Source organism: Heterodontus francisci, chromosome 10 (assembly GCF_036365525.1).
Source record: "Heterodontus francisci isolate sHetFra1 chromosome 10, sHetFra1.hap1, whole genome shotgun sequence".
NCBI classification, from domain to species: Eukaryota; Metazoa; Chordata; class Chondrichthyes; order Heterodontiformes; family Heterodontidae; genus Heterodontus; species Heterodontus francisci.
Genome location: NC_090380.1, coordinates 37,450,807 through 37,465,817, shown reverse-complemented (window position 1 = coordinate 37,465,817; position 15,011 = coordinate 37,450,807). Strand labels below are relative to the sequence as shown.

The 15,011-nt window shown below is 44.4% G+C and overlaps 1 protein-coding gene across 2 annotated transcripts in view; it reads right to left on the bottom strand.

Moving 5' to 3' along the window:
* The window catches only part of LOC137374401 (proteolipid protein DM gamma), a 247,224-nt gene that overhangs the window by 33,503 nt on the left and 198,710 nt on the right, over positions 1-15,011 (bottom strand). For both annotated transcript variants that reach the window (XM_068040454.1, XM_068040455.1), the window contains exon 4: positions 12,806-12,962. In XM_068040454.1, the coding sequence (XP_067896555.1) occupies positions 12,806-12,962 (157 nt within the window). The remainder of the gene's footprint in view (positions 1-12,805; positions 12,963-15,011) is intronic.

Below are 15,011 nucleotides of genomic sequence, written 5' to 3'. Positions count from 1 at the left end.
ATAGTTCCTTACCATCAACTGGAAAGCATCTGATCTGCTATCAGAATGTCAGCTCTTCAAGCAAAGAGTCATGGATCCACGGAAGTAGGCAGTGAAAATACACATTGCCATTTGCAATGAAGGCTTATATCGCCTCAAAACTTCTGGTCTTACCGAAGAAGAGCAGAAGCAAAAATCTGGTCCACATTGGAGAATCAACTTCATGTCAGACTCAATTTTTGGGTCCATTGACTCAAATTCATGTCCTTTTGACAGCAGCTGACTGAGTCCATTCACCATTTTGTCAGTCGCTGTTGAGCTAAGGGTCATGAGTGTCACTTCACTGAGACTGAGCTGGCAGACCACATCATCGAGCTAGTGATTGCATCCAAATCAATAGAGGCATACCATAGGTATCTTTTGCAGAAGATCAAAGGTGGTCAAAAATTTGAGTCCATCAGTACGGGCCAACAGAGTTTACAAGCCCTATGTGCTTCTGTTACGATCAGGTGACAAGGGGTTGAAAGGCTTTTGAAAGATCCCAGACATGAAATTCCTGCCCTGATCCAACTGGATCTTGGCTGGCAGTCGATATCGGGTAAAGAATTGGGTTAGCCCCTATACCACTACCTTGGGAGAGATTGTTCTTAGAGGGATAGTCTCTGGAAATTGGGTAGCCACCTCCATAATGGTGAGCAGATACTGCTAGTCCCTTTTTTGTTTTGGGCAGGGATCCCACACAATCCACCAGCACTCTGCTGAATGGTTCCCCAAAAGCCGGTGCGGGAATTAGGGGATCAGGTTTTATTGCAGGTTGGGACTTCCCCACAATCTGGCACGTGTGGCAAGTTTTACAGAATTCCACCACATCTTTGTGGAGTTGTGACCAGTGAAAATGCTGTCTTATGCGGGCTTGGTTTTTCGTACACCGACATGTCCAGCCATTGAAAGTTCATCAGCTTTTCTCAATATTTCCTTATGGTACCTCAGCGGCATCACCATCTGGTGAATCACTGTCCACTCCTCGTCTGTCGGTCTGTGAGGAGGTGTCCACTTCCTCATTAGCACCTCATTCTTTAAATAGTAGCACTCAGGGACTCCCTCTGCTTCAATTTCGGTTAGGCAGTCTGTGCTAACCTTTTTAATACTGGATTGGCTTGCTGAGCCTCAACCAAGGAAGATCTGTTTAACGCATCCTTTGGGTCCTCGAACTTCCCAAAGAAAGTCTCAGATAACCAGACAGTAGGGTCAGCTGTCTGCACTGCCAGTTCAGCCTCCTCTGATGGAGCTTGTTTGGCCATGGACTGGATCACCACACAGTCAGGGAAAATCCCAGGGATTCTCTCCTGTAACTGCTCTGTCTCACTGACCTCTCTCTCAAACCACTGGGGAAGCTCCCACCTTCACCCCTGTAAGACCATTACCAAGGAGCAGGTCGATCCCATCCACAGATAAACTAGGGACACTCTTTATGGTTACTGGTCCTGAAACAAGGTTGCACTCCAGGTGCACTCAATATAAAGGTATGGACACATACCTCCCCTCCGATAGCATTTACTAATACTCTGGCATTCAATGCACTCTCTGGGGGAAATTTCATGCCTTTTCCCAACAGAAGGGATTGGGTGGTCCCTATATCCCTAAGTATGACCATGGGCTTGCTCACCTCACTCAAGGGGTATGGGGTCATTTTTCTTTGGGACACAAAATCCTGGTACCTCTCAGGGATTTTGTTAAGTTCTCCTGCACTCACAGTGGTATGTTTAGTGGGTCTTACTGCCACAGTTTAAGCCACAGCCTGGTCTGCTGTGCTTTCCATCAGGTCCCCTTTTCCTGCACTGGTCTGGTGTACCCTGATTAATCCTATGGGTTTCCCCTGTAACTTGCAGCAGTCAGCTCGTAGGTGACCTGCCTTGTTACAATGGAAACATACAGGCTTTTGGGCATCACTCCTGCTCTCAGCACCTTCCTTTTTGGCCTAAGGAAGGCCTCCTGTGTGTCCGGCTTTCCTTTCTCACCCATGGCTGCTCAGGCTTGTCATGCGAGGCCCCCATCTGCCAAGAATGAGGCACATCAATTTTGTCATGAACATTGATTTTTAACTGTTGTTGGAGCGAGGAAATGATTTGTTAAACAGATCTGCCGTGACCGGAAAATACATATTAACAGACAGTGCTTGTGTAGACAAAGGACCATTCCCTGACACATTCAACCCACAATGGATGTTGATCACTGGACCGTGAGGGGGTGGGGAAACACATTCCAGGGCCTGTTGGGGTGATGCAATCCACAGGGGCCAGGATTGTTTGGACCAGCTGGTCACATGATTAACTGACTGTTCCAGGGGTTTTTTGAACTAGCCACAGAGAGTTTGAGCAAAAAGACTGTTTGGATTGAGAAGATCTTTCCTGTCTGCTCCCACCTCTCTCTCATGGAACTCCAAATCCACTGAAGACACATGAACCCCAAGAGAAAAAAGTCTCCGACAGCAAACAAGGTTTAAGAAGAATACTGGGCCCCAACGAAAAGCAAGATCTAAATACAATCAAGGACTCTACAGTGAGCTCGAAGATCCATAACAAAAACCCTCTTCAGAGATTGTCTCAAACTTTTCCACTTTACTTCTTCTGCTCTGTTCTGCTTTTATCTGCATGTGTGTATCGCGTATGCATGATAGTGTGGATGCGCCGTGCATCCATAAGCGTCAACCGAATTAGAGTTTAAGTTCAAGTTTAATAAATTTCAATTTTTCTTCTTTAAACCTAAGAAAACCTGTTTGTGCTGATTTCTTTGATTTATAATTGGAAAGCAGTGAACCAGGATTCACCAAGGGGGAGCTAAAAACAGTGTGTTTAAAATTAAACTCAATTACATTCAGACCAGGTGAAGGCTGAGAGAGACCCCTAGACACCTTTCTCACCTGGTCGTAACGAGGCTGCTATCACCCTCCCACCTTCTATCCTTTTCAGGTTTTTGGAGGTGACTAGGGAAGGGTTTCGTTTGAGGCAAGGGCTTGTGGAGATATGTATAGTCATCAGCCAGGATTGCTGCCTGTTTGGCTCTTGGAACCTTTTGTTCCTCCCGTGGGTTTAATGGAGAGGGGAAGTGAGTTTTTGAACTCCTCAAGAAGGATCACCTCTCTGAGGTTTTCATAGGCGGGCTCTATCTTCAGTGCCCGTATCCATCGGTCAAAAGTAAGTTGCTTAACCCATTAGAACTCCATGCAAGTTTGTTCAGGTTGTTTTCGGAGGGTTTGGAATTTCTGGGGGTATGCTTCTGATACCAGCTCATATGCGCTCAGGACAGCATTTTTGGTCATCTCATAGTTTGATGAACTCTCATCAGACAACAGCGAATAAATCTCATGAGCTTTTCTTGTTGATTTGCTTTGCAGTAGAAGGGTTCATCACACTGCTGGCCACTTCAACTGTTTTGCAAGCTTTTCAAAAGAAATGAAAAATGCTTCCACATTCCCCTCATTGAACTTTGGTAACAACTGGAACAATTAGCGGTCCAGTCACTGGTTCATTGGGTCTTCTCCTAGTTCGTTTGAGCTGTCTTAACTCCCTTTGGAAATCTCTTTCTTTTTCCCTTTGCTGAAACTCTCTCTTCCTTTCTTTGTTTTTGGATTCTAGTTCTAGTCCCCGCTGTTCCAGCTGTATCTTTGTTAATGTTACTCTGTCTGTTTCAGACTCCAAGCCTGTCTATGGTTCTTCAGTTTCAATTTCAAAATGGCTGGCTGCAAGTTTTAGGATTTTGGGTTTCATACCTTTTGGACTTCGCTGCCTTCGGAGAATACTTGGCATCAGGTGGCAGGACTATATCTCCAACACAGAAGTCCTTGAAGCGGCCAACACCCCCAGCTTATACACACTACTGAGTCAGCGGCGCTTGAGATGGCTTGGCCATGTGAGCCGCATGGAAGATGGCAGGATCCCCAAAGACACATTGTACAGCGAGCTCGCCACTGGTATCAGACCCACCGGCCGTCCATGTCTCCGTTATAAAGACGTCTGCAAACGCGACATGAAATCGTGTGACATTGATCACAAGTCGTGGGAGTCAGTTGCCAGCATTCGCCAGAGCTGGCGGGCAGCCATAAAGACAGGGCTAAATTGTGGCGAGTCGAAGAGACTTAGTAGTTGGCAGGAAAAAAGACAGAGGCGCAAGGGGAGAGCCAACTGTGCAACAGCCCCAACAAACAAATTTCTCTGCAGCACCTGTGGAAGAGCCTGTCACTCCAGAATTGGCCTTTATAGCCACTCCAGGCGCTGCTTCACAAACCACTGACCACCTCCAGGCGCGTATCCATTGTCTCTCGAGATAAGGAGGCCCAAAAGAAACCTTTTGGACGGATAGTAATCTCTAAATGCCTAGCTATACTCCTTCCATAGATAGGGCTTTTAAACTGTCCCAAGTTATTTTACTCTGTTTTAGGAAGGTACTGGCCTTGAATGTGGATATTTTAGTACTCTAGCACTGAAAATCACAAGAAAATCTGTATTCAAGCTTTTAAATTTTTGCGAGGGATCAATTTGGTTCCCCGCTTCCAATTTCTTGTTTGTCTTTATGTTTTGATCCCTGACAAGCCCCCAAATGTCTGTTACGATCAGGTGAGGGGGAGGGGTCAACGTGCTCCCCTCTTTTCCCTCTCCTTGGTTGACCACAACAGGGTTTATTTCTTTTTGAAGTGAATGCACTTGCCAATTCAGTGAGTGTTTGACTACTTATGTACTATAATCATAAAGGAACCAATGGACAGGTTTTCTTGAGTTTAACAAAGTAAGAGGTTAGCTTTATTGTACTTAAACCAATCTAAGTAAAATAATAAACTACATGCCAACTTTCACACAAGACACAAACGTACACACACACACAAATAGGTTACAGAGTGGGGAAGGATAGATTGATCGGATTCGAGTCCATAGCAATAAAAAGGGGTATATAGTCTGTGGCGATTCGTGATTCGGTTGGCTTCTGGATGAATTTGGTGATCCTGAGGCTTCCGGCTTGTAGATGTGGCCAACAGGTTCAGTGGTCCTCCTGGAAACAGTAGTGTGGATGAGTTCCTTCACAGGTCTCTGTCTGCCACAGTGATTGTCTTAGGTGGTTACAGTCAGCAGGCAAGATTCGAAACTTGCCAGGTGGACTGGAGAGAGAGGGACTCCACTTGGGTCTCTTCTGATCAGTGTCCAGCTGCTTGTCTGCTGTAGAGGGAGAAAACCCAGCTTAAAACATACAGATGGTGGGCCTGTCATATGATAGTTCAGTGTGTACTTCCTCTTGCAACTTAAATTAGTTCATGACTAGGAATTCCCTTCTCTCAATCTAGATCCCATCGTTCAAGTGATTACCTTTGAGTGGTTCGTTTCCACCAGTTTGTCATAAGTGCTTGCCGTTAAATGTCTTGTTAATTGGGACTGACCAGGTGACGCACTCCAAACATCCCAAGTCATTGTTCTGGAGGGGACTGGCCAGACAATTCGACTCCCTTTCGATGCATTGAAATATAGGGGATTTTGATGCAAATTTCGGTGGCCATTTTAGCTGGTAGCAGTCACTTTTTTTTAAACCTTAATTCAGTTTTTCAGCTGATGAATTTTAAAAAATCATCATTCAGCATAGCATGCATTTGTGACAGCTGAAAATACTATTGCTGCATTGAGTAAGGATTCCAAGTACAGGAAACCATTTAAAAGGTGTGGGCTCTTACAGACGCCTAAGGGTTGGCCAGTATTTAATGACATCTGAAAAGCATATGATGTAAGGGATCACTGGAAACATCAGTGGCAGAAAGCCAAGACAGATGCTGCTGGTAAGGGTCCTGACCACAGTCGGATAGACCATAAAAAGGCTTTGCGCCCTGACAAGCTTCGCAGTTGTACTTCACATCACAACCAATACATTCACGATGTCACAGATGACATAACTCTAGAGAAGATGATGGTGAGAGTCCAAGTTCAAGTGGTTGAGAGGAACAGTCTTTTCACACTGTCAATGCCACCGAATGCATTGACTCGATCACTCCACTGGAGACATTTGCATCTATTCGTGTTCTATGTCTGAAAAAGGACAAGCATGTGCTGTGGGTGAAGGTGGACAAGGGTGCCAGTGCAACTATTTTACCTCTATGCATTTTAAAAGGCATGTATCCAGATCAATGGCGAGCCATGGTGACGCCGATGAACACCCAACTAATCGCATGCAATGGTTGCTCGATCCTTTGTTTAGGATCCATCAAGATTGAATGCAAATACAACGATTCGGATTAGAAATTCCAACCCTTTTTTACATCGTCCAAATGGCTGGACTTGCTATCGCAGGACTAGAGGGCTGCAGGGATCTGACCCTGGTAATGATACATAGTATCGGGCATCGCCACAGGAGGAAACAAAGCATAGAGGACAAACCAATTCACTCTGTCAAGGATCTTACATCGGTTTACTCTGACTGTTTTGACAAGACAGGCAGCTTCAAGGGGGAAGCTACACTGCACCTCCGGGATGATGCCACACCCACCATCAACCCACCCCAAAAGTGCAATGTAAATATCTAGGCCAAGCTCCATACTGAGCTGGATATGATGAAGGCGGATGGTATCATACAGTGTGTCCAGGACCACATCCACTGGTGCAGCTCCCTTACCTGCGTAGTGAAAAAGGACTGCTCCTTGCAGGTATGTTTGGACCTCCGCAGGCTGAACCGAGCTCTCAAAAGATGCCAGCACCAGATTCCAACCTTTGAAGAGTTGAACCCCAAGTTTGCAAGTCAACCATTTTCCCCCAAACCAGACACCAAGAATGGTTATTGGTCAGTACACTTATCTTACTAAGCACTTGCAAACGATCACTACCTTTCATACATCTTTTGGTAGCTACTGCTTCCAGCAGCTCCCTTTCGGCTTGCTATGAGCCAAGATGTGTTCCAACAACACATAGACCGCATCACGAGTCAGGTGCCAGGGTGTGTGTGTATTTACGCCAATATTGCTGTGATGGGCAGGACCAGAGCAGAGCATGACCGCAACCTGCATGGTCTGATGCATGTGGCATGGAAGGAAGGCCTCATCTTTAAAAGTCACAAATGTGAGATGCATGTCTGACAAATCAATTTCTTCAGTTCCGTATCCTCCGATCAGGACATTTGACCGGACCCAAGCTAGTTGGACGACAACTGCGCAATGCCTGTCCCACAGGACAAGGAAGACCTCCAACGATGCCTGGGGCTCTTCAATTTCCTTTGCCCATTCATTCCGGCTTTCACACAAAGTGGCACCACTGAGAGAGCTGCTGAAAAAGGACACTCCTTTCCTTTGGCAGGAAGATCACCAGTGTGTCTTTGACCAGTTGAAAACCTTACTGACAGAGAACGCTTCAATTCTCCAGTTCTGTGACCTAGTGGAGGTTATGAGATGAATGCCTGACAGAAGGGTTTGGGTGCCTGCTTACTACAAAAGGGATGGCCAGTTGCTTTAGCCTCCAAACCTTTGTCACCAGCCCAAGCTAACTACTCAAATATCGAGAGGGAAACGCAGGCTCTCATTTTCGTCATTGCATGTTTCTACACATACCTCTTCAATAAATGCTTTGCAGTGGAAACCAACGACAAGCCAGCTGGAGATGATTTGGAGGAATCCTTTGATGAGCGCACCACTGCGCCTTCAGCAACTGCTGGTGAAGATACAGGGGTATAATTGTGAGGTGAAGAATAAACCAGGCAAGTTGATGACCACCTCCAACACACTGAGCCAGTTGCCTAACCCGGCAAAGACCGAAGATGTTTCAGTCGAATGGCAGGTTGACCTCGTTGACGTGGAACTAGAGAATGTAAGGTATATCAACCTGGTCCACTTCAAGCAGCAAAAGTGTGACCAGCTACAAGGAGAGAAGGCAGCGGGCTCCACATTCCAGGGACCCTGGAAGAACATAGTGGAAGGTTGGCCGGACTCCATTCAGGACATGGCTGAATCCACCGGGTCATTCTGGACCTTCAGAGACAAGCTGGAAATCACACACACTGTCATTTTCAAGGGCAGACAAGTCCCGATCCCTGCATCTCTACGGGCTGACATACCCCAACAGCTTCACCAATTGCATATGGGTATTGACCGTACCAGGCAGTTGGCCAGGGTCCATTAGCCAGTGATTCACAATGATATTGCATCCGTTGTACAGATATATCAGGTGTGTCAGGCTCACCAGCCAAGTCAACATCGAGAAGCTCTCATCCCTCATGAGATTCCTGCAGTCCCATGGGCAAAGATTGTCATGGATTTAGTTCCACGTTAGTAGTGCCGACTACCTCGTTGTCATGGATTATTTCTCCAAATATCCAATCATCCGCTGGCTACATGACACGTCGAGTTCGACAGTCACAAGCACACTCAGTGCAATCTTCAGCCTATCCGATAATGGGCCTCAATATACTGGGAAATCGTTTCGTGACATGTGCCTGAAATGAGATGTTACACATATCACATCTTCACCCCATTATCCGCGTTCCAATCGTCTTGTGGAATGTATTATTTGCACAGTCAAATCACTGATTATCAAAGTGCCAGCAGATGGGTCAGGATTTGCACATTGCTATGCCCCACCCATGTGCAACTCCGCTGAGTTCTACAATACCATCCCCAGCCAAGCTTATGTTCGGGCACCAGATCCGTACTGATTCCATCGTTCCATCTACCCTGAAGTTAGGGATGCTCTTTTAGAGCAATGGGGAAAGATGAAAGAAAGGCATGACAGTCATGCTGGAAGTAAGCTTTCAAAATTACCAGTAGGACGGCAGGTCATGATACAGAATCCTGTAACTGGTACATGGCACCAGTCTCCAGGGTTCAACCAGAACCACATTCCTACGAGGTTACTACTTCTACTGGTGCTACATTGCACAGGAATAGAGGTCAGACCAGAACAGCCCATGATCCCAGATCCATGGAAGACTCTATTGCAAATCGGACGAGGCCAATGATGTCACCCCGGATAGAGTCTATGCATTCCACTTCCATAGAGCCGAGTCCACACAAATCTGCTCCGGATTCCAACAACAGTTATCTGTTCCTAAATCAGGATGTTTGATCAAACCACCGTTACACTGCTGTGACTGCTATACTCACATGTTTCTATCACTGTTTTGTACTATGTATGTTTATATCCTATTACTGTCAATGAATTGTATATAGTTAATATTACTGTTGTTGCATTGTATGTAGTTAGCTTCTACTATTCGAGGGAGATATGTTTCTGTTTGGGAAAAGGGGGATGTTGTGTGTACACCTTTAAGAGGTGTGGCTATGTTATCAGGCCAGCAGTGTAAGAGCTGTGATGTAACACAACATGTGACTTCTGGTGTGGGGCAGTCTTAAGTAAGTAGCTGTTCATTGAAGACCTGTCTGTACATGCAGAACCATCATTAAATAAAGAGTCCACATTACTGTGTTACTGATCCCATCTTGAGTGCTCAGTGCTTTGTGTACAGTAGCAGCTAACAAAGAGGTTAAGACAATACTGAATAGTGGTGGGGACCGAAGACAATGCCTTCAATCTTCCCAATATTTAACTGGAGGAAATTTCTGCTCATTTAGTACTGGATGTTGGATAAGCACTCTGATAATTTAGAGGCAGTGGATGAGTCGAGGAGGGGAGTGGTGAAGTAGAGCTGGGGGTTGTCAACATACATGTGAAAACTGACAGAGTTTTCGGATGATGTTGCCGAGCAGCATGAAGATGAGAAATAGGAGGGGGTCAAGGATCGATCCTTCAGGGACACCAGAGGTCACGATGCAGGAGGAGAAGCCACTACATGTGATTCTCTGGCTACGATTAGATTAACAATGGAACCAGGTCAAACAGTCCCAGCCAGCTGGATGACAATGGAGAGACGTTGGAGGAGGATGGTGTGGTCAACCATGTCAAAGGCTGCAGACAGGTCAAGAAATATGAAGATGGACAGTTTATCTTTGTCAGACTCACAAAAGATGTCATTTGTGACTTTGATAAGAGCTGTTTCAGTACAGTGGCAGGGGCAGGAACCTGATTGGAGGGATACAAACATGGAGTTCTGGGAAAGATGGGCACAGAATTTGGGAGGCGACAACACTTCCAGGACTTTGGAGAGCAAAGGGAGGAAAGTAGCGTTACTTTTAAAATGGACATTCAGTAACTTGCAATCTATGCATCAATTCAACATGCGTGCGGTCTCCTGAATGGTGTTGACTCAGTTAGCAGGCATCCAATGCATGAGGGCACTCAGTACTTTCAAAACAAACCACAGCCAAAGCATGGGGTATCAATTTCCAAGAGTGATTTTTTTTTTCAGTTAATTATTTTTGTGAAAAATCTTTTAGTTTTTTTTTGTTGATGGCAGTTTTAACTGCCAGTACATGGATATTCCACTTCTGTATGTAGTGACCCAGTTGTGTAGGTAGAATTTCTTCTCCCGGGGTGTTTGCAAATGAGTTTGAAAATAGGAATGTCACAATAAGGATCAAATAGAAACATTATTACTTCCATTAGCAATTAAAATAAATAAACGAAAAGAAAAAAAACCTTGACAAAAATGCTAAAACACAGTGCTGGTGCTATGTGTCACAGCTCTATCAGTAACATCCTACTACTCACTGCAATATGCCATTGAACATTTAGAAATGCAAGGCCATTTTCACTGTTTGAACTGTTGAACCGTCCATTTCTGGAGCAACATCCATTGCTCCAAGTGATCAATGGCACGTTCTTTCAAATGAAGGAGTGGTCTGATTTTAAAAAATCACTGAAGTTTCAGGTTTGTTTGAACACCTACCTGCCCACGCCCATTTGGAGGTTCTTTCCAAGCACTCTATGGTTCTTATCTCTTTCCCCTCAGAAGTTAGTTGAATACACAGGCCCTGATGTGCAGCAGTAATGATGGTAGGGCAGTGCTGGTGCACTTTGCCACTGGCTCCAAATTAATTTGCACTTATTTAAATATTGAATAGTGGACCAGGAGTACAACATAGGAATAAATCGCTGGGGGTGACAGTAAAATTGTTGCTGTAGGATTTAAAAAACCTACAGGTGGCAGCAAATTCCTGGAGACAGCAGGTGAGTGGCGTGTTCATTCCTCCAATTTTTGACAGCACATTTCTTTGTGATTTCTCAAGATTTCACTATGGTTTCAACCTTACATACTAGTAGTTTGCAAGGAAGGGCTTAAGCAAATGGTGACAGAAGGAGGCAAGCCCGGAGTTTTTCAGATGCCGACTTACAGATCCTCCTGGACAAGATATACAATAGGACAGACCTATTGCTAGGCTTGCAGGGGGAAGAAGTCACTTGAATGAGAGCAAAGTGGAGGGAGCTGGCAGTGGTGTTGAATACCACCACTCATTCCTCGGTCTATGGGCTAGTGCCGCAAAACATTTAAGGACCTGACGAGGGCACCAAGACCACTTCCCCTTTTTTACTTTGGTAGGATGGATTCCTCCACTTCTTAAATGTAACAATAAATCTTCATTTACAACACATCATCGATCAATGGCTAGCTCTTTAATGTTGAATTTCCCAACCCAAACCCACCTTGCATGCTGCCCCTTACAATTCCAATCACTATGTTACAGGGTCCATCCAGCACTTGTCCCGATACATCACCTGTTTGCTGCCACCTAGAAGATTCCCTTCAGATGCTTACTATCACATACGGCTGCTAAAACTGCTCCGGGGAAACTAGCACATAATGCCCAGGAGAAGCGGGTCAAAGTGCCCTCACTCCCTTCTGTAGCTCTCCAACTTCTCCTCTTCCATCCAGAAGGTAAAATGGGAAACCCATGCTGTTGAACATTATGCTTTATTGTAGATGGAAGTCAGTAATGTTCTGGTGACCAGTGAGTTTCACAGCTTGAATGGCAACTCAGCAGCTCTCCAATGCACAAAGCAAATCCCAAAATATGCAAGCTAACCTAAGAAATAGGGAAAGATTTTTCAAGGAATTTGTACCTTTAAATAGATCACTTCAACCAAATGGGACAGCTCATGAGATTACGCCTCATTTATCTGCGTGTTACACCGATGGAAATGATGCCTGAAGGGGGCATAAATAACACAAAATTTGACCCCTTACACCATGTATATAATTGGCATGGGTGCACTACTGAAAGATCCAAAGAGGTTTTACATTGGAACACCGGAAATGGTGATTCCCAGCAGGACTGCCAGATTGGGTAAAAAGAAAAACTGTTGTAACATTGGTGGAAATGGGTTCCACCTGGAAATGCAACACTTGAGATTTTGTTGCGCTGGAGAAACACTTCTTTCTCACCAAAAACAACACGAGTATTCAGTCTGTAGTTGCAAGCCTGCAAACTTTTTAAAACTTCACTTCGCACTGTCTGTAGTTATTCCAACACTAGCTGTGACTCTGAAGCAGACTGACACTGCAACTGAACTCACAACTCTTACCGCATTGCACTTTTGGAGATCTCACACTCAAAACTGCAAATCATCAGTGCGGACCGCGTAGAACCGCCCATTGGAAATTAAAACCAATCCATCTCACCTGGTAGCTAACATACAATAAAAGAAGACTTTAAAAAAATCCTCTTTCTTACTTTGAGAAGTTTCTGAACTGAGCTCCATCATGTTACAATACTGGATACACATTACAGGTATGAGAAGCACCATTCAACTATAAGCACTGGTTCAAAATGACCAACCAATAAAGTAAAGCATTCATTTTGCAGAACCCAGTCCTTTTCTGTTATGTCATAGCTCTGTTTATCTGGCAGAATCAGAATATCAGCACTGTTTGTGCGACAGCTCTGAAATCATGAACTACATTCTGATCTTCATACCATTCCACTGATGCAGCGTCCACACACGGTTGTTTTGAACTCGCCATGAATTTCCTTAACAGCGCTTGTGGTGTAAAATCCTTCTGCCAGGAGGATTATTCCATACAGGAAGAAGAATGAAGCAACTCCATAGATGACATACTGCATCATCTGGATTCTGAGGAGAAAAACAAGTACATTTTTTACATTATAGTGCAAATCTCTTCAAGCTGCATATAAAAATAAATCGGGCAAAATGAAACATGGAGTTCTACTTCACACTGCAGTTTTCAACTGATGGGAAAAAGTAGAGTTAAAAAGAAATAAAATTGGCAAAACTATAGGAACCTTTGGGGCGGCACAGTGGCGCAGTGGTTAGCACTGCAGCCTCACAGCTCCAGGGACCCGGGTTCGATTCTGGGTACTGCCTGTGTGGAGTTTGCAAGTTCTCCCTGTGTCTGCGTGGGTTTCCTCCGGGTGCTCCGGTTTCCTCCCACATGCCAAAGACTTGCAGGTTGATAGGTTAATTGGCCATTATAAATTGCCCCTAGTATAGGTAGGTGGTAGGGGAATATATAGGGACAGGTGGGGATGTGGTAGGAATATGGGATTAGTGTAGGATTAGTATAAATGGGTGGTTGATGGTCGGCACAGACTCGGTGGGCCGAAGGGCCTGTTTCAGTGCTGTATCTCTAAACTAAACTAAACTAAACTTTGGCAAATGATTCAGTACAGTAATACCAGGAAGTTGAAATCATAAATGTTAGAAGACTGAGCGCAAAGCTCGTGATTAAGTTGTGGGATTCTAAGGTGCAAGTGGTTACTGCATTGGTCTTAAATTCCTTTTGGTCGGCACTTGTTTACAATAAATGGGTTAATCCTCTGCTAAAATCGCAGAGAGATAAACTTTGAAACATTCATACAGCAGTACCTCACTGTGGGATTTCAGGGCCAATTTTCTGCTTCTCCAATCGTTATTCTCCCCACACACTTTAGAGTTCAGTTTAAATCAACAGAAAACATCACAACATATTGAGAGATTTTATTTGTGGCAGTGCTACCCTTCATACGCTCCCACGTTACAAAACACCGCCTCACATCTGAAACAGCAGCAGATTCAAAGCATACTCTTATACACTGAGGTGTATCACAATTTGAGTATGAGCCAGCAGATGAAGACCCCAAAAAGCATAATTCAATGGTATAGCAAGAACCCAGACCCTGGCGGTGATGGTTTAGTTCAGGATGGAATTGTTTAAACACCTCCTAACTTTTCAAAACCATCCTTTATCTCTTTGCAGATCACTCTTGTAAACAACAAAAAAATGCATTTAGATAGCACCTATAACATAGTAAAACTTCCCAAGGTGCTTCACAGGCAATCAAACAAACATTTCCACCCAGCCAGAGAAAGAGACATTAGGGCAGGTAACTAAATGGTTGGCCAAGGAGGTAGGAATGTACTGTAGACCTCCTTAACTTGGTGTTATCTCTGTGTTCCTGCAGGTCATCCCATTGACACCAGAGACTGTCACCAGAATTCGCAATGTGCAAACCAGAAAAAATTAAATAACAGATTGCACAAAGTCTCAGGGAGGCTGTTGGAAAGAAATATAATATTTTTTGTTTCCCTTCAAAAAAGAACAAATATGAAGAAAAATGTCACAAGGCATAGAGACGACTGTTTTAAAAATAGTGCCATTTTCCACTTCATCCCTTCCATCAAAGTACAAGTCTTCACCATCACATGTACAAAACGTGCGGCAATCACAATCACATGCAGAAAGAGCAATGTTCCACAAATAAGCCTGACGATTTGCAAAGGACTTCTGAGCAACAACACTTATGTAATTTCGCAGGTCAGATCCTACTTAAGATTGAATGTTTTGCTGAGTGTTAAAGTTCTATGACAAATGGTGAACTGCTAACTTGCATGTTAATTATACTGTGGTGGAGCCTTATTTCCATAAGAGTTTTATTTTAGGAAGAAAATTGCAGCTTTAACCAACTACACTGCAACCCAAATTACAACTCGTAGCACATTCAGAATTCTTCAGAACTGGTTGGGGACCCACAGTGCACCAATTTTACATCAAATAAACTCCTCATGTTAAGCTCCACTGCATTTACAACCAACTGTTTAGAAATCTGCAACAAGTGACTTCAGTGAGGTCAGTCCATTCCAGATTCGAATGTAAAGCAGATAGATTGGGGTAGAAATATACCC